This window comes from Capricornis sumatraensis, chromosome 20 (genome assembly GCF_032405125.1).
Source record: "Capricornis sumatraensis isolate serow.1 chromosome 20, serow.2, whole genome shotgun sequence".
Taxonomy (NCBI): domain Eukaryota; kingdom Metazoa; phylum Chordata; class Mammalia; order Artiodactyla; family Bovidae; genus Capricornis; species Capricornis sumatraensis.
The window spans coordinates 53,669,305-53,694,885 of NC_091088.1; the positions used below are offsets into that span (position 1 = coordinate 53,669,305).

Genomic DNA, 25,581 nt, shown 5'->3' on the forward strand with positions numbered 1-25,581 from the left:
ATGCCCACCTCCCCTCTCCAGCTAATTCAAGCCGGCAAGGGTGAGGCCCTGCGGATCCGCGCCATCCTGCGCTCCCTTGTGCCCCTGGACGACCTCGTGGGCATCATCAGCCTCCCGCTGCAGATCCCCACCCTGGGCAAAGGTGCAGAGGGGCAGGACTCAGCAAAGGACTGATGCTGGGGAGGAAGTAGAGGGGCCCCAAGGGCAGCTCTAATCCCAGTCTCCTTGCCCACAGATGGGGCTCTGGTGCAACCAAAGATGTCAGCATCCTTTGTGCCCGACCACAAGGCGTCTATGGTGCTCTTCCTGGACCGAGTATATGGCATTGAGAACCAGGACTTCCTACTGCATGTGCTGGACGTGGGGTTCCTGCCCGACATGCGGGCGGCTGCCTCGCTGGACACGGTGAGTAGCCTGGCCACCCTCCCAGCCTCCACGGTTGAGATGGGTTATGGGAACGCCTGCAGAACAGTCTAATCTGGATAATGAGGGTTCATTAATTGACTCCTGGACTTTTGTATATGTTTGAAATTTTCTTAGTCCAAAGTAATAAGGGTAATAGAGACTGGGAGGAGCAGGTTTGGGGCGAAGATCAGAGGCCCGGGTAGTTGAGTTGCCAGGGCAACCCCAGGAGCATGCACGGGGACCTGATGTCCCCACCCTGCGCCCCAGGCCACTTTCAGCACGACGGAGATGGCGCTGGCGCTGAACCGCTACCTGTGCCTGGCGGTGCTGCCGCTCATCACCAAGTGTGCGCCCCTGTTTGCGGGAACGGAGCATCGCGCCATCATGGTGGACTCCATGCTTCACACGGTGTACCGCCTGTCACGCGGCCGCTCGCTCACCAAGGCACAGCGCGACGTCATCGAGGAATGCTTGATGGCGCTCTGCAGGTGGGGCGGGACCCGGGTGGGCGGGGCTACGAGCGAGGCGGGCCTTGGGGAGAGATAACCCCGTCCTGTGCGTGTCCTCGCAGGTACATCCGCCCGTCCATGCTGCAGCACCTGCTGCGGCGCCTGGTGTTCGACGTGCCCATCCTTAACGAGTTCGCCAAGATGCCGCTCAAGGTGAGGGCAAGCCCTCTTCAACTTGCATATTTCCATGTTCCACCCACCCACCGCCTTGCTCTATGCTCTGACTATGGAACTTTTTAGTATCACATCGTCTGGGCCGCTTAACCTGCAAACGTTCGGGCAGCAAGCGTCATAGAAACTTCTTTAATATTCTTATTTGCATACTAGGATTCCCAGGTCGTTCACTTTGCTTCATTGGTGCCTCTAGCACTCCCTAATTAGAATTTAATTCGCCCAACAGTGAGCCAGCCCCCCTTAATCAGCATATATTTGTGTGGTGTGCACCGCTTTTCCTAATCAGTATGCTTATTCGCGTGCTTAGACCACCAGCCTTCCGCTATTCAAATGAGAGCATTTATTTGAATCAACAGTACCACAGCTATCCTGCATATTTGCACACTGTCTCGTCTATTATTTTTTCATTTGCATGCTTCTTTGCCTAAGGAGATACCCCCAACTCACATATCTTAACTATTATGCACAATACATTTAAATCACCCCTATTTTAAATTTACATATTGGATGGTAGAGGCTCTCTCCCCAGTTACCATATGTTTGCATGGAGTACTGAGTATGTTTCTACTTGCCACGTTAATTCACATAAGGACAGATCACTTCATCCTTATGCCCATTTGCACACAACCCTTCCCGTGGATTAATATCCGCATGCTTATTTGTGTAAAGCAACACCAGGAAAATCCAGGTTTGATTTAATGCCCATCCTGATTCTGAATAAGAGTGCCAAATTTACATAATAAACTGTCCAGGATCACTTCCCAATATGCATACTATTCTCTTATTAGCATGTCATTTGCATGATCTCCACCTCCTTCATAACTTAAAATCAGTGGCACTCTGGGCCTCCCTAGGCCTTCATTTGTCTTCCCCTGTTTATGTCCCCCTCATTCGTGTGTCCCCCTCTTGCTCCCACCCAGCTCCTCACCAACCACTATGAGCGCTGTTGGAAGTACTACTGCCTCCCCACAGGTTGGGCCAACTTTGGGGTCACCTCGGAGGAAGAGCTGCACCTCACTCGTAAACTCTTCTGGGGCATCTTTGACTCGCTGGCCCATAAGGTCTGAGCACCCAGGGCTCCTGAAAGAAACCTGTTTGGAGGGCTTGGGATCTGAAGTCAGGGACCCAAAATGAAATTCCCAGTTTGGGGGTTCAGGGAGGGAAGCAGTTCTGCAGGTCTGGATCTAGGAGGATCTATGAGTTGGGTCTCTGGTTTGAATATCATGGAAGAGGGGATGGGGGACTCTAGTTTGGGGGCTTGGAGAGTATTAATTAGGGGTGCTTTGAGAGCCCAGGTGGGTCTGAGGTTTGAGTTTTAGAGTGAGACCATACTTCAGGTCTGAGGGCTTAAGAAAGAGGATTGATTATTGGAGGGGTGAATTTGAAGTCCTGGGGCCCCAGAATTGGAAGGCTCAGCCAGGCCTGCAGTGACCCACCCCGCCCTCCTCACATTCCACAGAAATATGATCAAGAGTTGTACCGCATGGCTATGCCCTGCCTGTGTGCCATCGCAGGGGCCCTGCCCCCAGACTACGTGGATGCCTCATACTCATCCAAGGCTGAGAAAAAGGCCACGGTGGATGCTGAAGGCAACTTTGATCCTCGGCCTGTGGAGACCCTCAAGTGAGGCCTGCAGGCGGTGGGGGGCTGGGGGAAGGAGGTTTCAGAGATGGAAGAAAGGGCCAGATCCAACATCTGCTGACCCCATCCCCCCAATAGTGTGATCATCCCAGAGAAGCTGGACTCCTTCATTAACAAGTTTGCCGAGTACACACACGAGAAGTGGGCCTTCGACAAGGTTGGCATCAGGGTCCTCCCCTCCCCAGGAATTCCCCACCCTTGCCCACCTTCCTCAAGACCCCAGCTTTCCCCCAGACCCAGATCCTCCTAGAGGGCCCCAGATTTCCCTGAGACCCATAACTCCTCCTGGAGCCCTCAGCCCCTCCAGGGCTCCCCTTCAGTGTCCCCCAGGCTGGTGTCCACCCCTCATCCTGCTCCCACCCTCAACTCCATAGTGACACTGTCCCTACCTGTCCCATCTCATCCTTCAGATCCAGAACAACTGGTCCTATGGGGAGAACATAGATGAGGAACTCAAGACCCATCCCATGCTGAGGCCCTACAAGACCTTTTCAGAGAAGGTGACCAAACCTTGGGGCCCAAAGTTGGGGGTGCAAAATTGGGGGCTTCGAGGAGGCAGCTTCATAGGTTTGGATCTAGCTGGATCTGTGGATTCGAGTTCCTCACCCATGGACTTCTGTTGTTCAGCCGCTCATTTGTGTCCAGTTCTTTAGGACCCTGTGAACTGCAGCATGCCAGGCTTCCCTGTCCTTCACTATCTCAAACTTGCTCAAACTCATGGCCATTGAATCAGTGATGCCATCCAACCATCTCCTCCTCTGTAGCCCCCTTCTTCTCCTATCCTCAATCTTTCCCAGCATCAGGGTCTTTTCTAATGAGTCGGCTCCATGGACTTTGCCTTCTGGCAAACCTGACTGCCTCCCATTGATCACAGACTCCTCGTGTCCCTTCTTTTAGAAACAGTCAGAGGGACTAGGTTTGATTCCTTGACCATACAACTTAACTTCTCTGAGTCTCATGTGTAGAATGGGATAATGAGAGCTTGTTTGGGAGCCTGTGTTACAGGGCAGGTAAGAGACTTGGTTTTGAATTCGGACTGGACCACTTAGACATATTGTCAGGGTTTTCCCCTTCTTGGGACCCTGGAGGCCAATGAGGCTGAGCCAGGAGGTCCTACCTCCCCCTCCCTCTCACCCCATTCCATTAACTCCACTCCCTCCTGTGCACCCCAGGACAAAGAGATTTACCGCTGGCCCATAAAGGAGTCCTTGAAGGCCATGATTGCCTGGGAATGGACGATAGAGAAGGCCAGGGAGGGTGAGGAGGAGAAGACGGAGAAGAAGAAAACCCGGAAGATATCCCAAAGCGCCCAGGTGGAGGCGGGGCTGGGGCAGGGGATGGGGTCATGACGGGGTGGAGAGCGGCTAGGAGAAGGGGTGGGGCCAGGAGGGGTGGGGCCAGGTAGGATGTGGGGTCCAGAGAGGGAAAAGGGCCAAGGGAAGGAAGTGGGGTCAGCGGTAGCGGGGGAGGCCAGGAGCGGGGTGCCGGCTAAAAGATCTGGAGCCTGAAAAACTGCAAAGGGCAGAAGAGCAGAGGGTGGCTTAGAGGCAGGCCTTTAAGGAAAGGTGGCAGAGGAGGGGATGAATTGGGTTGGGGCCTGGGCTTCCTGTGAACCAATCAAGCCCCCCCCTCCCCTGTCACCCCAGACCTATGATGCAAGAGAAGGCTACAACCCACAACCCCCCGATCTCAGTGGAGTTACCCTGTCTCGGGAGCTGCAAGTGAGTCTTCTGGCCCTTTATTTGGGAACGTGGAGGTGTCTGTGGCTAGAGGAGAACATCCTCTGAATGTGGGCCTTGACCCCTTTGCATCCACTCCTAGGCCATGGCGGAACAACTGGCGGAAAATTACCACAACACATGGGGACGCAAAAAGAAGCAGGAGCTGGAAGCCAAGGGTGAGGGCACCCACCCCACCCGCACAGACTCCCCTTCTCTGCAGTTCCCCTAGTCACAGGCTCCGGAGTCCTAAGGGCCTGGGTTAGAGTTGCGTGACTTTGAACGATTGCTTTCACTCTCATTGAACCTTCCTTTCTGTGTCTCTCAGTTCAGTTCAGTCGCTCAGTCGTGTCCAACTCTTTGCGACCCCATGGACTGCAGCACACCAGGCTTCTTTATCCATCACCAACTCCCAGAGCTTACTCAAACTCATGTCCATTGAGTTGGTGATGCCATCCAACCATCTCATCCTCTGTAGTCCCCTTCTCCTCTTTCCTTCAACCTTTCCCAGCATCAGGGTCTTTTCTGATGAGTCAGTTCTTCACATCAGGTGGCCATCACATCAGTACTGGAGTTCCAGCTTCAGCATCAGTCCTTCCAATGAATACTCAGGACTGATTTCTTTTAGGATGGACTGGTTGGATCTCCTTGCAGTCCAAGGGACTGTCAAGAGTCTTCTCCAACACCACAGTTCAAAAGTATCAATTCTTCAGCGCTCAGCTTTCTTTATAGTCCAACTCTCACATCCATACATGACTACTGGAAAAAACAGCTTTGACTAGATGGACCTTTGTTGCAAAGTAATGTCTCTGCTTTTTAATATGCTGTCTAGGTTTGTCATAGCTTTTCTTCCAAGGAGCAAGCATATTTTAATTTCATGGCTGCAGTCACCATCTGCAGTGATTTTGGAGCCCAAGAAAATAAAGTCTGTCACCGTTTCCATTGTTTCCCCATCTATTTGCCATGAAGTGATGGGACTGGATACCATGATCTACGTTTTCTGAATGTTGAGTTTTAAGCCAGCTTTTTCTGCGTCTCTACAGTGAGGAGAGTCACAGTGTTTACTCCCGTAGGGCTGTGGGGAGGCTGTGGGGAGCATCTGAAAGCAATGTTAGGTATGCACACTTTCAACTTCAGGAACCACGTCAAGGAGAGATTTGGGTTCCCCCTCCTACCAACGCCCCTAATTTCTGGTCTTCGCTGTCCCAGGCGGTGGGACCCATCCCCTGCTGGTTCCCTACGACACGCTCACGGCCAAGGAGAAGGCACGAGATCGGGAGAAGGCCCAGGAGCTGTTGAAGTTCCTGCAGATGAACGGCTACGCGGTCACCAGGCAAGAGGGCTGGAAAGCCGGGTCGGGGAGCGGTAGGGATTATGCGCGGAACCCCAGTATAAGCTGGCAGAGGCGAATCCTAAATAGCGGAGGCGGAGCCAGAGAGAGGAAGCTGATAGGGTGGGGCTGGGGAGGGATCAGAGGGGTGCGGCCTGTGGGCGGAGGCAGGGCCAGAGGGGAGGAGTCTAAGAAGGGTGGGGCCTGGAAAACGAAGGTGTCTCCTGGAGGAGTCCAGGGGAAACTGGAAAGAGGCGGGAAATACCGTTGATCTCGGTCTGAGCTGACCCCTCGCTCCGCCTGCACGCAGAGGTCTTAAGGACATGGAACTGGACACGTCTTCCATTGAGAAACGGTTCGCCTTCGGCTTCCTGCAGCAGTTGCTGCGCTGGATGGACATATCTCAGGAGTTTATCGCCCACCTGGGTACGAAGAATTCCCTCCTTGTGCCCGCCTTGGCTGCAGTTTCATCCAAGGACTCAGTTCATGCATTTCTGTCCCCGTCCCCGCGCCCTCCCCGTTGAGTCATTGAGCTAGACGTTGTTCTAGGGATTGAGAATAGGACGATGAACAAGATAAAGATCCCCGTCCTCGGCAACTTACATTCCGGTGGTGGATACATTCCCGCGGTGGATTCAGACAATTAACGTTGGAAATAACGTGATCACTTAGTGTGTTAGAAAGTGATTAGTGTTATGGGGAGAGGAATACACTAGAGCCAGGTAAAAAGGGCTGGGAGTGTGGGCCGGTTGTAATTGTAAATAGAATGTTCCAGGAAGCTAGGGAGAGCTACTGGTCATCTGGGGAGAGTAAATTAGGCAGAGGATCAGCCCGTGCAGAGGTTGCAGATGTATTAGGAGGTCTGTGTGGCTGAAGCAGAGTGGGGTGGGTGGGGTGGGGGGGAGAATGAGGGGAAATGGGGTCAGAACGGTGACAGACAGGTCACACCAGGCTTTGCGCCATGGTTAGGACTGTGGCTTGTTCCTCTGAGTGAGATGGTGCCCTGCGAGCAGTCTAAGCAGGAGAGGACCCTGGTCTGCTTTGGGTGTTCACAGGTTCCCTCTGACTGCCTGTGGGGGGTCAGGAGCAAAAGAGAATTAGAACTGGGAGATTCTGGGCCTAGTTTGAAGGCTGAGGCTGTTGAGATGTCTTGCAGATGCCTCTTATATGTCACTAAGAGTCACAAGTGGGGCCCCTGTAATCCCAGCTTCCCCCAGAGAGCCACCCCGGGACCCCCAAATTCCCTTCAGCTAAGTGAAAGGCCCAGCAGGGTTCACTCACACATCTCACCCCAAATCCCATGCGAATGGGATCCCTGTACTGCACGCCCTCCTGGAAATTCCCTTTCCTCCCGAACTTCACTTTCCTCATCTGTGAAATGGGGATTCTGTTCACTGTAACCAGCAGTGGTTCTGTCCCTTATTTGCTAAGTGACCTGAAGTAAGCTGTTGCACTTCAGTTTCCTCATCTGTAAAATGGGGTCAAAGGACCAGCCAGGCCTCCCATGTTGGGAGGAGATTTTACAAGGACTTTTCTCACAGTGTCAGAGACATAGCAAGTGTTTAGTAATTAAGCATTATTTTATTATTATTTCAGTAGTAGTATTTTAATAATATGAATTATTATTATCACTATGATGATGATGATTGAAACGGATTTCTACTTTAAAGTTAAATCTAGGGGACTTCCCTGGCAGTCTAGTGGCTAAGACTCCATGCTTCCAGTGCAGGGGGCACGAGTTTAATCCTGGTCAGGGAACTACGATGCCACCTGCCATGCACTGCAGCCAAAAAAAGGCTAAATTTAGCTTTTAAAATTCCCCCCCCCTCACCTATCACAAATTCTTTTCTTCCTGTCTACACTGACTTCTTTTTTCATTCATTCATTCCATATTTATTCAGTGCCAGGTGAGGAGGGGGAATGGCCTTACCCCATTCCAGTTTGTCCTTCTCTCCATTTTCAGCATCAGGAAGGGATTGATCAAGGAGTTGGGATCAGATGAAAACAGGGAAGAGAGGTTTACCTCAAAGCCGACAGCAGTGACTTCATACCAGGAGCTTATCTCCTGTCATACCGTCAGTCTGCCCCATCAGAAAACCCTGAGTTCCCTAGACTTGAAGCCACCATGACCCCTATTTGCCTTCCCCCACCAGAGGCCGTGGTCAGCAGTGGACGAGTGGAAAAGTCCCCTCACGAACAGGAGATTAAATTCTTTGCCAAGGTGAGAGGTGGCCACAGAAGCTGAAGGAGGCTGGGGACTGGTGGGCTTTCCTCGCCCTCCACCCAGTCCCCTTCATCTCTTCCCCATGCCCCCAGATCCTGCTCCCTTTGATCAACCAGTACTTCACCAACCACTGCCTCTATTTCCTGTCCACCCCAGCCAAAGTGCTGGGCAGCGGTGGCCACGCCTCCAACAAGGAGAAGGAAATGATCACCAGGTGCGCCCCCTCCCCCAGGACTTCTGACTCAGACCCCTGACCTCATGGTGTTGTAATCCTGGGTCCTTTTCTCCCAGCCTTGGACTTTAAAGGCTCTGTCCTGGGTGCTGGGCACTGATCAGTCTACCTGCAGAGGTGATTGAAGGGCTATGGTGACAAACTGTCCCGGTATGCCCCCCAGGATACGGGACTTTCAGGCAGACTGGGATGAATCGGTCATCCTATCAGAAAGGCAGATCAGCCTCCCCAACCCCAGCATCCCCGTTACTGCTTGCGACACTCTAGCTGGTTCATCTCTCTGCCGCTCCCCATCCCTCTGTCTCCTTCATTTTCTCCCCCATCATCCTTTCTCCTCCTGGCTCTGTCCCTCCCTCCCTGTCTTCCCTGTCTCTCCGCCTCTAATTGTGTCCCCTGCTTGTCCTCGCTCCCCGTTTCCCCCGTCCTGTTCCTTTCTCTTTCTTCAGCCTCTTCTGCAAGCTTGCGGCTCTTGTCCGTCACCGAGTCTCTCTCTTTGGTGAGTAGGTCTGCTCCCCAAGCCCTTCTCCCCGATCTTCCCTCTCTTCGCCTCTTCACAACCTCACCCTGAAGAGATATGGCCCAGGTTCACGCCTTAATCTGAACAACCTTCACGGTTCTTCCTCTGGACTTGGACATGGAGTGGGTAGTCCTGGGGATGGGACAGTGACTGGGAGAGTCCTGGGTTCTGCCACCTTGGAGTTCCCAGACTCCTCACCAGACAGTGATGGCCCAGAGGTCAGGGCTGGGGTCCGGGAGGGACCGGCAGAGGGGTCACAGGATGAGGAAAGGACAGGGGCCTATGGAGGGGGGGCAGGGTGGGCGGAGAGAGATGAGTTGAGGTGGGTGAAGAGGGAGGTGCTGTCGTCATAACCCTTCCTTCACCCAGGCCCACCTTGCTCCCCCAGGCACGGATGCCCCAGCTGTGGTCAACTGTCTTCACATCCTGGCACGCTCCCTGGATGCCAGGTGGGGCCATGGGTCACAGTGCCCACTCCCATTCTACCCCCGCCCCCCGCCGCCCCCAGCCCCTGTTCTCCTGGACTCTCTGCAGTCTCGAATCTCAGATTGCAGAATGCCCCCACTTCCCTCCTAGGACCGTGATGAAGTCTGGCCCTGAGATCGTGAAGGCTGGCCTCCGTTCCTTCTTTGAGAGTGCCTCGGAGGACATTGAGAAGATGGTGGAGAACCTGCGGCTCGGCAAGGTGTCGCAGGCGCGCACGCAGGTGAAGGGCGTGGGCCAGAACCTCGCCTACACCACCGTGGCCCTGCTGCCGGTCCTCACCACCCTCTTCCAGCACATCGCCCAGCATCAGTTCGGAGACGATGTTATCCGTAAGGGCTGCTGATCCCAGGGGCCGGGGTGGGGCGGGGGGTGTCAGTTCCACCAACACCATCCACCCCAGTGTGCCTGGTAGAGTCTGCGAGTGTTTCAGTGTTACGTTTATTGAGAGGTTTCATTGCTGTAAGCAAAGCGTGCATTCGGTTCAGTAAATTGGTAGGGAACAAAATGAGTTAGTCAGAATATTCATTCCACAGATCTAACAAAAGACCCTCCTTCACTGTAGCTTGAGCAAGTTACATGTATATTTCTTTTAAAAAACATATTTACTTATTTATTTACTTTTGGCTATATTGGCTTCCCAGGTGGCGCTAGTGGTAAAGGACCCACTGGCCAATGCAGGAGACATAAGAGATGCGGGTTCGATCCCTGTGTCGGGAAGATCCCCTGGAGGAGGGCATGGCAACCCACTCCAGTATTCTTGCCTGAAGGGTCCCATGGACAGAGGAGCGCGGCAGGCTGCAGTCCGTAGGGTCACAAGGAGTCAGACACGACTGAAACAGCTTAGCACACACATGCACACTGGGTCTTCCTTGCAGCACCCGGGCTTGTCTCTAGGTGAGGTGCTCGGGCTTAGCTGTCCCTTTGTTTTACCTTTCACTTTGAGTGTAGCTTCCCAGGTGGCTCGGCGGTAAAGAATCTGCCTGCCAGTGTAGGAGACATGGGTTCGATTCCTGGGTTGGGAAGATCCCCTGGAGAAGGAAATGGCAACCCACTCCAGTATTCTTGCCTGAAGAATCCCAGGGGCAGAGGAGCCTGGTGGGCTACAGTCCATGGGGTTGAAAAAGCGTTGGACACGACTTAGCAACTGAACCACTGCCGCTTATGATGAAGGTATCTCCAGACTTTTTGTTGAGCTCTTGAATATGAGCTGCACACACGGTGCCACCTCATCCCTAAATAGCCAGCCTGCAACACCTAGATGCTGCAGAACCTTTCCTCCTGTAACCACAACTTCAGTATCACTCTTAACCTGACCATGGTTAGATTTCCCCATTACCCTCAAAATGTCTCTGATTTGTTTTCTAACTCAGAATCCAGCGAGGTTTCTCTCACTGCATTTGGTTGTCATGTCTCTGTCACCTCTTTTCAATCTAGAACAGTCCCCCTGCCCCCTCATGACATTTAGGAAGTTGATGAGGTTCTTAACCTGGCCTCCTGGGGCGTGTGTGGATAACTGAGATTGAAGTCAGGATTGGATGTCTGTTTGCATATTCTGGAGACAGTGTCCAGCATTATCATCAAAGAGATCCATGACCCTTCTCCAAGGAAAGAGCAATTAGCCTTTATTGAATGTCTGCTGTGTGCCCTATCCCAATTGCTTTCCGAGTATTAATTATAATTATATTAATTAAGTAGTATAATTAATAATATTTTCCGAGTATTCTTTAATCTTCATAGCAACTCCATAAGGAAAATACTATATTTATCCACATTTTACAGAGAGGGAAACTGAGGCCAAAACTAGTAAATTGCAGGCTGGTTCTACGGCCCCTGCTCTTCCTCTGTCATTTGGAGACAAGGGAGGGGGTTGGGGGGGACCGGACTAACCCTAACCCCACCCTTCCTCCCCCACTCAGTGGATGACGTCCAGGTCTCTTGCTACCGAACACTGTGCAGTATCTACTCTCTGGGGACCACCAGGAACCCTTACGTGGAAAAGTAAGGCAAGAGATAGTTTGGAGCTGGGGTGGGGACTATCGGGGCTCAGGGACGTGAGGGCTCAGGAGAAGATGGGAGTGAGTGAAAAGCTGGGAGATGGTTTGTCTTCAGAAGACATGCGCACGGTGGCAACTGCAGTTCCTCAGTGTGGCCACGTGAGAGCGCTCAGAGGAAGGCCAGTGAAGGTGGTCACAGGCCCTTGGCACAAGGATGCTAGGTTATTCTCCGCTGGCAGGGGGCACGCAGTAACTCTGGTGGCCCAAGGCAGCCAGGCATGCTGGGGGGAACTGGAGAGGGCGGCTGGCAGTGCTCAAATGGGCTCTCCTGAGCCCAGATCACCAATGGAGCAAGAGGACATTCAGGAAACCCAGGGAAATGGCTACATCGGTGGCCACTGGTGAATGGCAGCTCTGCTCCTAAGGGTTCTGGAAGAGGCATGTCTGTGGAGGACGGGACTGGGATCCAGGACTGGGCAGAGGGGGCTTGGAAGCTAAGTACAGCCTTCTCTTCCAGATTGCGGCCAGCCCTGGGAGAGTGCCTGGCCCGCCTGGCAGCGGCCATGCCAGTGGCGTTCCTGGAGCCACAGCTGAATGAATACAATGCCTGCTCAGTGTACACCACCAAGTCTCCCCGGGAGCGGGCCAGTAAGTGGGGTGGGGCTGGGGCAGCTGGCAAGGGTTGTCTTCTGCCCACACGGGGTCCAAGGAGACCCATTGTGAAGGTAGTGGGGTCCAGTCTGGGCCCTGAGGTGTTGAGGATTCCCCGGCTTGTGGGTGCTTCAGATTGGGGAACCCCAGAGTTTATGGGGACACCAGTTTGTAGTATGGACACTGAGGTTGGGGCATGAGGAGTTGGCATGCCCTGACCCCCACCCTGTACCCCAGTCCTGGGGCTCCCCAACAGTGTGGAGGAGATGTGTCCTGACATCCCAGTGCTGGAGCGGCTCATGGCCGACATCGGGGGGCTGGCTGAGTCGGGCGCCCGCTACACAGAGATGCCTCACGTCATCGAGATCACGCTGCCCATGCTGTGCAGTTACCTGCCCCGCTGGTGGGAGCGCGGGCCCGAGGCACCCCCACCCGCCCTACCTGCCGGGGCCCCTCCACCCTGCACAGCCGTCACCTCCGACCACCTCAACTCGCTGCTGGGGAACATCCTAAGAATCATCGTCAACAACCTGGGCATTGACGAGGCCACCTGGATGAAGCGGCTGGCTGGTGGGTCTGGCGAGCGCGCAGGTCCAGAGAACTGGGGCCAGTGTCCTGGGACTCGGGTCCCTGGATCTCAGGGAGATCTCAGGGTCTGTGGTTTTCTGGGAATGGGGAGGAGTCAGATCTCGGTTTTCTCGGGATCCCAAGGCCAGAGATCATTCCCAGGAGCCTGAATCTCAGGGTCATAGAGTCCGAGATGGATGCATGGATCCTAGGAATCTTCCAGGCTGGATTTGGAATTTCTGGAGCCTTGGAAAGGGTTAGGAGCTGAGTCAGAAGGCTGAGTTCCTTATGCAAAGGGTCAGAGAACCAGGTCAAACATGGGGGTCCCTGATATGGACATTTAGGGTTCTGAGCCCAAGGTCAAGAAATGGGATTCCTGGTTCATAAGTTCCATGTCAGGGGTTAAGTTTGGGATCAGGGCTAAGCTAGAGATCAGAGCTGGGGTCAGAGGCCAGAGTCAGAGGCCAGAGAAGGTAAGAAGCCAGAGGTGTTGGTCAGAAATCATGTGGTGAGCTCCATCTGCGTAAGACCAGGTCAGAGGTTAAAGACTGGAGTGAGATGTCATGGGCTAGGATAGGGTATCAGGTTAGGATTCACTTGTTGGGGTCAGAGGTTAAGGACCTGTGTCAGGCTAGAGGGTCACAGTTTCAGGTCAAAGGTTATGGTGGGTGGGATGAAGATTCAGGAGCTATGTCAGAGGTCACAGTCAGAGGTCAGGCATGGGATCGTAAGCCGATACTAGGGTCAGACATGAGGGTCAGGCTGGGTTCAATGTTAGTTTCTAGATCAGAGGTACAGGTTGGAAGTCAGGGATGGGAACAGAGGTCAGGGGTGGGATCAGAGGTCATAGATGAGGTGCTGGAGTCAGCAGCCGGCCAGCAGCCCATGCACCCCGTCTACTCCTGCAGTGTTTGCCCAGCCCATCGTGAGCCGAGCCCGGCCGGAGCTCCTGCACTCTCACTTCATCCCCACCATCGGGCGGCTGCGCAAGCGGGCGGGGAAGGTGGTGGCCGAGGAGGAGCAGCTGCGCCTGGAGGCCAAGGCGGAGGCCGAGGAGGGCGAGCTCCTGGTGCGGGATGAGTTCTCTGTGCTCTGCCGGGATCTGTACGCCCTCTACCCGCTGCTCATCCGCTACGTGGACAACAACAGGTTAGCATGTCCCCAACTGTCCCCCACACACCCCCAGCCTGGCCTCTGGCTTCCCTGGACTCCTTCTGACCTCTGGCCTCCGACTTGCTATATACTTGCAATTCCCACTTCATCCCACCCCACCTCCTGACCCCCAGCCCCTGTTGCTTATGGACCAATAGAAGCCAGCCTTTGTTTGCTCCCCTTCTGCTCCTTTAAACCTCCTGAATCTGAGGCCCTGTGAAGGTTGCAGTGTTAGCCAGAAGGAGCCGTATTTCCTTCCTCCATCACTGGTCTCCATCCAGACCTTGCCAGCCTAATTTGCCCCAGAAACATGAGTCTTTGTAAAGGGCAAGCTCAGATATCAATCAATTGCTAAAACATCTCCCTGAAATCAGAGGCACCATTTAAAGTATTATGAAGTCTTAGGTGCAGCCAGATCCAGGGCTTGAACAGGTTTCAACTCCAAGTTCCATCTTGGTTGGAAAAGATGTTAAGGTTGTACCAGGGCTTTGTAAGAAAGGGCTCATGGATTGATTAGCTATGTCTGTCCCGGGAGCAGAAACACGTAGCAGCATGCATGCTCTATGTATCCTTGCGTGCTCATCTTTGTGCACATGAATGGGTATTGCTGCAGGACAGATTCCTAGAAGTAGGAGTGCTGGGTCGAAAAGTCTGGACGAGTAAAGCGAGGTATATTCAACACAGTATGAAATTGAACAGATTGTTGTAGCGTGAATCTCACAAACATCAGGTTGAATGAAAGAAACCAGAAAATTTTAAATAGAGTACATATCATATCATCTTTTTATGTAACGTTCAAGAACAAAGATAATTCATGGTCTGGAAGCCAGGATAAGGATATCTTTCAAGAAGAGGATGGGGGCACAAGGTTACTTCTGGGGACTGGAAATGTTCTTTTTAAAAAAAAAATTATTTATTTATTTGGGTGTGTTGGTCATAGTTGTGGCATACAGGATCTTTAATTGTGGCATATGGGGTCTAGTTCCCTGACCAGGGATTGAACCCAGGCTTTCTGCATTGGGAGCATGGAGTCTTAGCCACTGGACCACCAGGCAAGTCCCTAGAAGTGTTCTATTTCTTGACTTGGGTGGTGGTTACCCAAACCAAATGTGTTCACTGGACACTTTATACATATGTTATACTTCAATAAAAAAGGTTAGAGACAAAATTTTCAGAAATTGTCATTTATAATTTTTAAATCATCTGAATGGCCAGATTACCCTAGAAAGCTCTCGCTCTCCCGTTCGAGTCTCTGGGTGCCCTCCCCTGAGATGTCTCCCTGCTGCCCCCTTCCCTGGGGGTCCCTGCCCTCATCCTTCACCAGCCCCTTCCCCTGCCTGCCCAGGGCACACTGGCTGACCGAGCCCAACCCCAGCGCGGAGGAGCTGTTCAGGATGGTGGCCGAGATCTTCATCTACTGGTCCAAGTCCCACGTGAGTCCCCACCCACGCGCCCCTCCTCTCTGGAACCCGAGCAGCTGCTTCCCAAAGAGGCCCTCCCCCACCCTGTCTGATCCCCAACACCGCCTCCCCCACCAGAACTTTAAGCGCGAGGAGCAGAACTTTGTGGTCCAGAATGAGATCAACAACATGTCATTTCTGACGGCCGACAACAAGAGCAAAATGGCCAAGGTGGGTACTGTGCTCTGGGAGGAGGACTTAGCCGGGAGGGAAGGGGGAACAGCCTCGGGCTTCCTAGCTGAGCCCTCCTCATCCTGCCCGCCCTCCTCGTCCTGGTCACTTCCCTGAAGCCCTCACAGCAGCTCCTTCCCCACCCCCCTTCCTCCCCACCTCCCCCTTCTCTCAGCTCCATCCCCTTCCTCCTGTTTTTCCTCCTCCCCCATTTCCCTCTTCTTTCTCCATCTCCTCCCTCCTCCCTACCTGCTCTCTCCTCCCCATCACCCAGCACCTCGTCTTGCTCCACCCTCCCCACCTCCTCCTCCTCCCCCAATTTCCTCCTCTCACCTCTCCCACTTCTTTCCTCCTATTCCTTTATTCCACATCCCCACCTCCTTCCCTCTCCCCTTAGCCTTCCCTGAACTGCCCTCTAAAGGGCAAGGTCAAAAGGACAAACCCACCACCCTCAGCAAGGTCTGGAATTCCCCGGCTGGGGGATACACGTCAGGGTGGGGCAGGGGAGCTGGGCTAGGGCAGACTTGGAGGGGCCCTGGGGTTCTTGGAGGGACTGGGGTAACACTTCTTGTCTCTGTCTGCACCCTGATGCAGCAGGCGGGAGATGTACAGGTCAGCCCCACGTCTGGGACCTTCTGCATGGCTCTTGGCTAATACCCTCTACCCACCCGCCCCCAACCCCAGCCTCTGCTTTGCCTCCAGAAAACCCTTCCCCTGTTCCTTGCCTCTCAGCCTTGGCTTTCAGCCCCATCCTCTCTTGCTCCACCCCTCCTCCCACTAACTGTTCCCTTCCCGACCCTCAACTGTTGGTAGTTGTTTTTTTTAACTTTTATTAAAACAAACAAAAAAAACTCTCCTCTCAGCTTTCCCCAAAGCTTCAAAGCATCGTGGACTGAGGTTCCAGGGAATGGGAATGGGGGTGCAAAAGGCACGTGCATGGTTGGGTTTAAGGCCTGGACTTGGGAATTAGACCGACTCAGGTTAGAATCCTGCTTCTTGGCGGTGTGATGTTGGTCAAGTGTCTTACCCTTTTGAGCCTTAGAAGGCGTATGGTCGGTGGCCCCCGGCCCCAGAGCTCTGTGAGGACCCAGTGAGACACCGCATGTGCTGGCACACGGGTCACACTCTGTATCACGAGCCGGTGTGGATATGGCTCTGGCTGAAGCTTGCCACTGGGGCTTTTCATTGGCATGACTGGGGTGGCCCTGGCCGTGGGTCTGCACCCAAGGCTCCAGAACATGGCTGTGGGACTCTGTGCCCCGTGTTTCTGCTTCCAGATCTTTCTGGACCTGTCTTCTCTCTTGTATCTTCTGTCTTCCTGTCTCCTTGTTCATCTTAGTCTCTCAGTCCCTCTCTCGATCTCTTTCTTTCCACTTCTCTTGTCTCTTGGTACTCTTCCCTGTTCTACATCTTCATTTCATTTTCAGGAACTCTGTCTGGGGCTCTGAGGTGGGGGTTGTAGGTGTATTGTAGGGGCAGGAGGGGTGTCCTAGTGAAAGTTCTGAGGGGATTCTGGGAGAAGAATCCAGAGGTTGTGGAACCCTGGAATTGGGGGAAATCTGGAAGGATTTGGGATAGAAGCTGGGAATCTGGGATAGAAGCTTTGGTCCGTGAGACTCTGGGGTCAGGGCTCAGGGTCTGAAATGAAAGATCAGCAAGGTCTGGGGTGCAAACTGAGGCAGGCTCTGGGATCAGGGAGGGTCTGCCTAACATTCAGGTGAGGGGCTGGAGTGTGGACAGTGGTGGCAGGTTGGGACTGGGGCAGAGGTCAGGCTGGGACTCAAACTGGCACTGAGCCCCGTGTTCCCACAGTCGGGTGGCTCGGACCAGGAACGCACCAAGAAGAAGCGCCGGGGTGACCGGTACTCCGTGCAGACGTCGCTGATTGTGGCCACGCTCAAGAAGATGCTGCCCATCGGCCTGAACATGTGTGCCCCCACTGACCAGGAGCTCATCACACTGGCCAAGACCCGCTATGCCCTGGTGCCTGCTCAGCCCCTTTCTGGGAACTGCCAGGGTCCAACTCAGCACCCTACTGAGCCCCACTCAGCACCCCACTCAGCACCCCTACTAAACCCCCGTGATCCCCCAGGGGCCTTCCCTAGGACCCTCCTGAGTCCTTCTCCAGGACCCTGAGGGCTCACTGGGCCCTCTAGAATGCCCTGAACCTTCCCACAGGATGCTGAGGGCCCCACTTGGGATGTTGTCAGAGCTCTGGATCCTAAGGACCCTAACTGGGACCCCCTAGAACCCAGGAAGGCCACTAAGATCCCCCTAGGACCCAAAGACCACATCAGACCTTCAGGAACCCCACTGAACACCAATCCCACCTCTGCCAGAATCCTGAGAATCCCACCTGAGGCACCTTAAGCCCCCTTGAGACTCCTCCAAGTCCTCTGCCAGGACCTGGCCAAGTCCCTTGGGACCCACAGAGCCCCTCATGATCCCACTGGCCCTCCTTTGAACCTCTGGATTCCCACTGGGCTCTCCACCTCACTCTCTCTTTTCCTCAGGACCCTGTGGATCTCTCCCCTTGGAGTCTGTTAACACCCAACGGAGCCCCAAAGACTCTTAGGGGCCCAGTGAGCACCCTGTGACCCTAACTAGCCTCCAGGATCCTAATGACTTCTTCCCTAGGCTCAGAGAGAGACTGAGACCCCTTCTAAGCCCTCTGGGACCCCAAAGAGGCTCCTGGGGCCCCTTTTATCCATTATATGGGAACTCCCCCCTAGATCCTTTTCAGCCTCAGGGATCCAAGAAGTCCTCCCAGGATCCTGCCCCAAGACCCTTAGAACCTCCCCCAGGACCCTGCTAAGCACCCTGAGGATCTACTAATCCCCAGGACCCTGAAGACCACTGATTCTCCACCGATATCACAAGCATTTCCTTTCCCAGAACCCTAAAGCCTCCTTCCCTCAGGACCTCAAGCTTTTCCTAGGACCTGTTGAGGTCTGCTGGACCTGTTGAGGCCTGCTGAAATCCCAAAGACCCCTCCTGGGCCCTTCTGACCCCTTAACTTGGTTCTTGAGCACCCCCTCTCCTGGGATCCTAAAGAACCCCCACCCTACTGATTCTTCCTTTAGTCTCTGTGAATCCCACCAATGACAAGTGATTTGCCTGACCCTCTTGACCTCTGATGACCTTGCTGTCTCTTATAATCCCCCTCACCTACCTCTGATTTTCAAAAAACCCCTGCCCATCTCCCACTTACTCCCAGCCCCACTCTGACCCTCTTCTGACCTCCTTTTCTGACCTTTGAGGATATCTTCATGTCAACCCCTACCTCCTCTCATACCCCAACGAGGCCCCTCTAATCCTGATTCTTCAAGGTGCCTTCAGTGGCCACTCGGACTCCTCTCTGACCATTCCTGACCTCTGGATCCTTTTCATTTCTCTTGAATCCTCTCTTGGATCTTGGGGTGGTGGGGCTAGAGGGGAGAGGGTTGTAGGACAAGGAGGATGCTGGGCCCTCCGGAGTGACCCAGCCTGGCTTGTCTCTCCAGAAAGACACAGATGAGGAGGTCCGGGAATATCTGCAAAACAACCTTCACCTTCAGGGAAAGGTACGCCTCTGCCTCCTCAGTCTGCAACTGAAAGGGGCGCGTCAGGATAATAGCAACAGCCACAGCCAGCTTTTGAGCCTTTACATCGGTGCCAGGCATCGAAAGAAGGACCTTAACTCATACTCAATCCCTCAGTGAATCATCGTGGCATTGAATCGTGGGGCGGGGGCGGGGCCCTCCGAGAAGCCCGGCTGAGGGAGGAGGGAGCGCGCAGGGGAGAGGCCTCATGCCGGACCATCTTCCTCCTCTCAGGTCGAAGGCTCCCCTTCTCTGCGCTGGCAGATGGCCCTGTACCGGGGCCTCCCGGGCCGCGAGGAGGACGCTGACGATCCGGAGAAAATCGTGCGCAGAGTCCAGGAAGTGTCCGCCGTGCTCTACCATTTGGAGCAGGTGTCTTACTGCTGAGTGGTCAAAACTTGGTCTCTGGGCGGGGCCTGGGGCGGGCCTTGAGCCTGTGGGCGGGGCCTGAGAGTGAACCGCGGGCCTCTGGGCGGGGCAAGGGGCGGGTCTTGAATCTTTTGTAGGTGATGGGCCTAGAATTTTACAACGAGACTTAGAATGGAGGGTTTGATATGGGAATCAGACCTGGTGCGCAATCTTGGGCCTAGGGACGCCGGGGCAGAACTCTGGGTCTGAGAGTCAGGCCCGGTGGAGACGCCTTGACTCTGTGGGCAAGACCTTGGGCGGGTCTTGAGATTGGGGCGGGGCCTAAGGGGGCGGTCCTGAGTCCGTGGGCGGGGCCTATGAGGGAACTAATTGGTCTGCAAGCCGAGAATAGGTCAGAACTTTGACTCTATTGGCGGAGCCAGAGGGTTCCTTCGGCCCTGTGGGAATCGTCCTGAATTTGGACTGGGCACAGATAGGCATTTTCATTCGGAGCTGGAAGTGGGAATCAGACCAGGGGCAGAATCTGGAGCCATGACACATAATCCCGCCATCAGATCGAGCACCCTTACAAGTCCAAGAAGGCCGTGTGGCACAAGCTCTTGTCAAAGCAGCGCCGGAGGGCAGTAGTCGCCTGTTTCCGCATGACCCCCCTGTACAACCTGCCCACGTAAGACACCCCGCCTCCAACGGGGGAAGGGAGCCTAAGCCTCCTTGGAGAATGGGTGGGTGAGGAGGAGAGAGGATGGGGTGCGCACCCAGTGGGGTCTTGCGAAATGGTTAAGGGAGGCGGGCTAGGGACGTGCATGGGGAAATCTTGCTGACGCCTCGAATCTTCCCCTGCGAAGGCACCGGGCCTGTAATATGTTTCTGGAGAGCTACAAGGCGGCGTGGATCCTGACGGAAGACCACAGTTTTGAGGACCGCATGATAGATGACCTTTCAGTGAGCTGGGGCCTGCCTGGGAGTGTGGGGGCAGATGGGTAGGGCTGGGGCCCACCTCCAGGGGTCACCCTTCACACTGAGCGGTATGGGAGCAGGGGCCCCTGGCTTGGGCAGAACCAGGGGAGGGTGCAGGATGTGGGAGAAGAGAATAAAAACAGTCTAGCAGGGCTTAATGGGAGACAGGTGGGGACTCTGGAAGCCCCTACCCAAAGCCCCACTCCTCCCTCCAGAAAGCTGGGGAGCAGGAGGAGGAGGAGGAGGAAGTGGAGGAGAAGAAGCCAGACCCCCTGCACCAGCTGGTCCTGCACTTCAGCCGCACCGCCCTGACTGAAAAGAGGTGAGACCCTTCCTGGGTCCCCAGGAGGGACCCACTACCTCTCCCCACCCCAATCCTTGCTCCTCAAGAGAGAACCCGTGTGTCCTGGGAAGGGGGGACACCCACAGCTGATCCTTTAATGTCATTTAACTGGAACAAGCAGAGTCGCCTTGTACCACTGTGCAGACTGGGCACTTCACAGGGACATCTCTTCTGAAGGGTTCACATCACACGCAATATCAATTTAGGCTTATTCTAGAAGAAAATGTCTTGTTCACATAAAATCAGTATATTGCAGTATATTATACGGGTGAGGTCAGTATATTGTGATGCATTTCCAACAGATGACAGTGAGGAACAGGGCACTTCTAATTCAGACAAAAGCTTCATATGAGCCAATGGCAGTCCTGGGGATAAATAGCAGTAATAAGGGCACTGCTGCTAACGGTAACAATAGGCAGTATTTATCAAATGCTTTTCATGTGTCAGGCATCATGTTAAAACACTTGACAGTGAGATCCTCTCACTTCATCTTCACACTAGGAGATAGATATTATTATCAACTTTGTGTGTGTGGATGAGGAAATGAGGCACAGAGATTTGTTTTTCTCATGGAACACCAAGTCAGGAGATAGAGAGTCCTGGGCTGGGCAGTGGCATAGTGACACTGACAGAGACCCAGGCTCAATCAGGATTTCTGCCCTGCCATTCTAAGCTGTTGCCTCATAGCTACAAAATGGATGCTGAACCTCCAGACATCATGACTACATGTCAGACAGAAGGGAGAAAGGCTTTCCTCTAAGGAAAACCCAAATCTTTTTAGCCAAGGGACGCTCTCCATGGTGGGCTTAGGCACATGGCCCGTTGGCTAGAATTCTGACATCAGGCTACCACCAGCTGTGAGGGAGACTGGAAAGCCAAGTGTTCTGTTTTCTATTCTCTGGGAAAGCAGTGACTCTGGAGTTAGACTCTTCAGGTTTGAATTCCAGTATAGACTTTGTGACATTGGCCAAGAAAATTATTTGTGCCTCAGCTTCCTCATCTGTATAATGGGACTAGTCATATTGTTGACCCTTGAACAATGCAGGGGTTAGGGGCACTGATGCTGAAGCTGAAGCTCCAGTACTCTGACCACTTGATGTGAAGAGCCGACTCATTGGAAAAGACCATGATATGGGAAAGATTGAAGACAAAAGGAGAAGGGGGCGGCAAAGGGTGAGATGGCTAAACAGCATCGCCGACTCAATGGATGTGAATTTGAGCAAACTCCAGAAGATAGTGAAGGACAGGGAAACCTGGTGTGCTGCAGTCCATGGGGTCTCTTAAGAATCGGACACAACTTAGTGGCTGAACAACAACAAAGGGGAACTAACCCTTCACACATTTAAAAATTCATGTATAACCTTATAGTTGGCCCTCCATATCCATGGTTCTTCATCCATGGATTCAACCAACCATGGATCATGTAGTACTTTAGTAGTATTTATTGAGGGGAAAAGACCCCACATATAAGTGGACTCATGCAGTTCAAACCTGTATTGTTCAAAGGTCAACTCTATATCTACTTAGTTGGATTATTATGAGAATTAATGTTATTATGTACCAACACTTAGAATAGAGACCAACCTAGAGTAAACTCAATGGGTGTTGGCCATTACTTCTGCTATCATTAGTATTATAGAGGAGACGCAAGGAAGTGGTTAGTCATAGTTGTCAGGTGAGCCAACCAGTTGTCAGGTGGCAAGATAGCCCCAGAAGCTCCAGGGTTCCATCACACCATCACAACAATCCCAGTGGAAAAGGAGCACTTCTATCAATAGCTTCAGCAAAACTCCCAGAATGAATTCCATTGGACCAGCGTGGATCACATGACCATCTCTTACTTATTATTGTAGTCAAGCAGATAGAAGGTAGCAATTGGCTCAGCCTTGATCACATGCCCAGTCTGGCAATGGAGAGCCTACCCCATTGGCGCCACACAGCCTGAGAATGGGGAGGACTGACTTTCCAAAGGAAATCTGGAGGCGCTTATAAGATGAAGTTCCTCCATACTGGGTCCTGACTGTCTCCCCACTTACTTCCTCAGCAAACTGGATGAAGATTACTTGTATATAGCGTATGCTGATATCATGGCTAAGGTGAGGCCCTGCCCCCATCTGGGGCAGGTTCCCTTCCCTCCTCCGCCCCCCAGCTGCAATGCCTGTCCACTGAAAGGGCTGGGACTGGACTGGGATATCTTTTCTGTTCACCATCATCTCTCACTGATGCCCCGTCCCCAGAGCTGCCACCTGGAGGAAGGAGGGGAGAACGGCGAAGCTGAAGAAGAGGAGGTTGAGGTTTCCTTCGAGGTAGGTGGGATCAAGTAGTTCCAGAAGAAAGGGGTGGGAACCCTGACTCCATCATCCCCCATTCATTCAGCGTGTGTTCACAGAGCAATGCTGTGGGCCCAGCCCTGGGCTGGGTGATGTTGGGTACACAGCCGTGACCAAGCCAGTCCACTGGGGAGACAGCTACATCAGGCAGACAATAACAGCATCGAGTATCCATGGTGGTGATGAGGGGAGCTAGGCAAAATGGTCCTGGCAGGAAGAAGGAGGCACAAGCAGTGGGGTCAGGGTGGGAGAAACCAGGGAAGTTCAGGGGGTCATGGGGACCGTGGTGAGACACCTGATCCAGCCTGGGGGGAAGGGCTTCAGGGAGGGCTTCTCAGAGGAAGGGATGTCTGCAGAGAAGGATAAAAGAAATGTGGCAGTTGAAGAAAAAAGAGGAAAGTGTTCCAGGTAGGGGCACAGCATAAGCAAAGGCCAGATAGTGAGACAGCAGTAAATGCAATGAGCCCATCCTTTCATTCATTAAGGTGATCAGCAAGCATTTCCCCGAGTTTCTCAGCCTTTTTTGTGTCAGGGTCCCCTTGGGCATCTGGCGAAACTTTTCTTAGGATCATGTATTTATGTTTAGAAAATATTTATTTGGCTGTATTGTGTGTTAGTTGTGGCTTGAGGGATCTTTGTTGGGTCATGTCGGGTCTTTCATTGCAACGCATGGACTCTCTAGTTGTGGCTCAGTAGTTGAAGCACTCGGGCCCCAGAGCACATGGGCCTCAGTAGTTTCGACACCCAGGCTCTCTGGTTGTGGCTCAGGCTCAGTTGTGGCCTGTGCGCTTAGTTGCTTCACAGCATGTGGGATCTTAGTTCCCTAACCAGGCACTGAACCCATGTCCCCTGCATTGCAAGGAGGTTTCTTAACCACTGGACCACCAGCGAAGTCCCTCAGAATAATGTATCTAAGTGTACAAAATGAATTCATAGCAGAAGAAATGAGATATTAAAATAGTTGCTAAAATATTATTTTAAAATTTTGTGATACAGTAATATCTGTACCTTTTTATGAATCTACCAAATAACAAGAACAGTGGATCCAGCAGCTACTGTAATTGATAAGTGGTGATGAACCTAAGTGACATTTCAAGATGTCTTCAGAAATAATGTGGTATGCAAACATCTGTGATTCTGATGGATGACACAACCACAGATTCTGCTACCATTGCCATGACTTATGACCTCATCTATAATGGAAGGAAATGCTACATTTCAGCCAGAGGCTGGGAAACACAAACATAGACCTTCCCCCCGCCATCCGCATTCACAGATCCCTGGGATTTTATCCATTGACTCCTTGAAGGTGTGTGAGGCCATGTTATGACCACTCCAGGCCCAGTCCTGTGCTCAGTGCAGGAGACAAATCACAGATCTAAATCCCAGGGAACAGAGGAGCTTACAGTTGAAGGAATGAGCCAGGGGATGTGGCTGGATCAGGAAGAGCAAGGGTGAGGGCAAGGCTGTGAGGGGGAGAGGCTGGGCTGGTGGGCCTGGATTCACTCAGCAATGTGGGCTGGGCTCTGCTGCAGGAAAAAGAGATGGAGAAGCAGCGTCTCCTGTACCAGCAGGCGCGGCTGCACACCCGGGGGGCTGCAGAGATGGTGCTGCAGATGATCAGCGCCTGCAAAGGTGCCCTCCGGATGCATTTGGCTCCCCCCGAGTACACCCGTCCTGTCCCAGCCCGCCCAGCCCCTCTGGACCCAGCAGGCACACTCTCCCACCCCTCCTGCATGTGGTTTGCCCTCTTGACTTGCAATTTCTCACTAATTCCTTCAATCCTGATCACCCCTGCCCACACACCCTTGCACACTCCTCTGATCAACCTTGCACACTCCTCTGCCCAGTTCTCTGACATTCCCCCCGGGGTGGCTGTTTTCTGGTGGGCGGAGAGCACTGATTCCAAATTGAGCAGACCACTGTTTGCCCCCCGCGGTGCCCCCCTGCAACCCGTTCCCCCCAGGAGAGACAGGCGCCATGGTGTCCTCCACCCTGAAGCTGGGCATCTCGATCCTAAACGGAGGCAATGCTGATGTGCAGCAGGTAACGAGTGAAGGGACTTGGGAGGGCTAAGAGGGCTGGGAGGTTCCTGTGTGACTCCCAGGTCCCTCACTCCTCCCACCCTTCTGCAGAAAATGCTGGATTACCTGAAGGACAAGAAGGAAGTTGGCTTCTTCCAGAGTATCCAGGCACTGATGCAAACCTGCAGGTGGGCTCTAGTGCACATATTATTAAAAAAAAATAATGTTATCTACTTATCTTTGGCTGTGTTGGGTCTTTGTTGCTGCACAAGCGTTTCTCTAGTTGTGATAAGCAGGGGCTACTCTCTAGTGGCGATGCGTGGGCATCTGACTGTGGTGGCTTCTCTTGTTGCCGAGCACGGGGCCCTAGGGCCTGTGGGCTCCAGTAGTCGGAGCACATGGGCTCAGTAGTTGTGGCACACGGACTTAGTTGCCCCAAGGCATGTGGGACCTTCCTGGATCAGGGATCCAACCCATATCTCCTGCATTGGCAGGCAGATTATTAACCACTGGATCACCCCACTGAGCCAACAGGGAAGCCCCCCTAGTGCACATCTTTCATTAAGCTGAGTCCCCAGTCCTGGTACCACCTCCAGTTCTAGTTCTATTCTCTCGGTTCCAGGAACAGAGACCCACTCAGGCCAGCTCAGATAACAGGGAGTTTATTATAAGGAGTCACATGGAACAATAAAGGAGGCAAAATGCCGCAGACTTTAAGAATGAGTTGTGTTAAGGATCCAGATAGC

At 53.3% G+C, this 25,581-nt stretch overlaps 1 protein-coding gene across 2 annotated transcripts in view; it reads left to right on the top strand.

The window, feature by feature from the left end:
* Nucleotides 1-25,581, top strand: part of RYR1 (ryanodine receptor 1) — a 126,399-nt gene that overhangs the window by 56,250 nt on the left and 44,568 nt on the right. Inside the window, exons 46-81 of one of the 2 annotated variants that reach the window (XM_068993321.1) lie at nucleotides 22-142; nucleotides 236-405; nucleotides 673-893; nucleotides 977-1,067; nucleotides 2,009-2,149; nucleotides 2,548-2,711; nucleotides 2,808-2,886; nucleotides 3,140-3,229; nucleotides 3,902-4,042; nucleotides 4,376-4,450; nucleotides 4,551-4,626; nucleotides 5,657-5,780; nucleotides 6,088-6,203; nucleotides 7,931-7,998; nucleotides 8,094-8,215; nucleotides 8,680-8,729; nucleotides 9,139-9,199; nucleotides 9,327-9,565; nucleotides 11,153-11,234; nucleotides 11,748-11,878; nucleotides 12,119-12,451; nucleotides 13,357-13,597; nucleotides 14,946-15,033; nucleotides 15,139-15,231; nucleotides 15,829-15,843; nucleotides 17,044-17,214; nucleotides 18,735-18,794; nucleotides 19,047-19,184; nucleotides 19,736-19,848; nucleotides 20,027-20,123; nucleotides 20,354-20,460; nucleotides 22,526-22,577; nucleotides 22,719-22,787; nucleotides 24,347-24,446; nucleotides 24,778-24,857; nucleotides 24,947-25,023. In XM_068993321.1, coding sequence (XP_068849422.1) covers nucleotides 22-142; nucleotides 236-405; nucleotides 673-893; nucleotides 977-1,067; nucleotides 2,009-2,149; nucleotides 2,548-2,711; nucleotides 2,808-2,886; nucleotides 3,140-3,229; nucleotides 3,902-4,042; nucleotides 4,376-4,450; nucleotides 4,551-4,626; nucleotides 5,657-5,780; nucleotides 6,088-6,203; nucleotides 7,931-7,998; nucleotides 8,094-8,215; nucleotides 8,680-8,729; nucleotides 9,139-9,199; nucleotides 9,327-9,565; nucleotides 11,153-11,234; nucleotides 11,748-11,878; nucleotides 12,119-12,451; nucleotides 13,357-13,597; nucleotides 14,946-15,033; nucleotides 15,139-15,231; nucleotides 15,829-15,843; nucleotides 17,044-17,214; nucleotides 18,735-18,794; nucleotides 19,047-19,184; nucleotides 19,736-19,848; nucleotides 20,027-20,123; nucleotides 20,354-20,460; nucleotides 22,526-22,577; nucleotides 22,719-22,787; nucleotides 24,347-24,446; nucleotides 24,778-24,857; nucleotides 24,947-25,023 — 4,196 coding nt within the window. The remainder of the gene's footprint in view (nucleotides 1-21; nucleotides 143-235; nucleotides 406-672; nucleotides 894-976; nucleotides 1,068-2,008; nucleotides 2,150-2,547; nucleotides 2,712-2,807; nucleotides 2,887-3,139; nucleotides 3,230-3,901; nucleotides 4,043-4,375; nucleotides 4,451-4,550; nucleotides 4,627-5,656; nucleotides 5,781-6,087; nucleotides 6,204-7,930; nucleotides 7,999-8,093; nucleotides 8,216-8,679; nucleotides 8,730-9,138; nucleotides 9,200-9,326; nucleotides 9,566-11,152; nucleotides 11,235-11,747; nucleotides 11,879-12,118; nucleotides 12,452-13,356; nucleotides 13,598-14,945; nucleotides 15,034-15,138; nucleotides 15,232-15,828; nucleotides 15,844-17,043; nucleotides 17,215-18,734; nucleotides 18,795-19,046; nucleotides 19,185-19,735; nucleotides 19,849-20,026; nucleotides 20,124-20,353; nucleotides 20,461-22,525; nucleotides 22,578-22,718; nucleotides 22,788-24,346; nucleotides 24,447-24,777; nucleotides 24,858-24,946; nucleotides 25,024-25,581) is intronic. The other variant, XM_068993320.1, reaches the window with a different exon arrangement.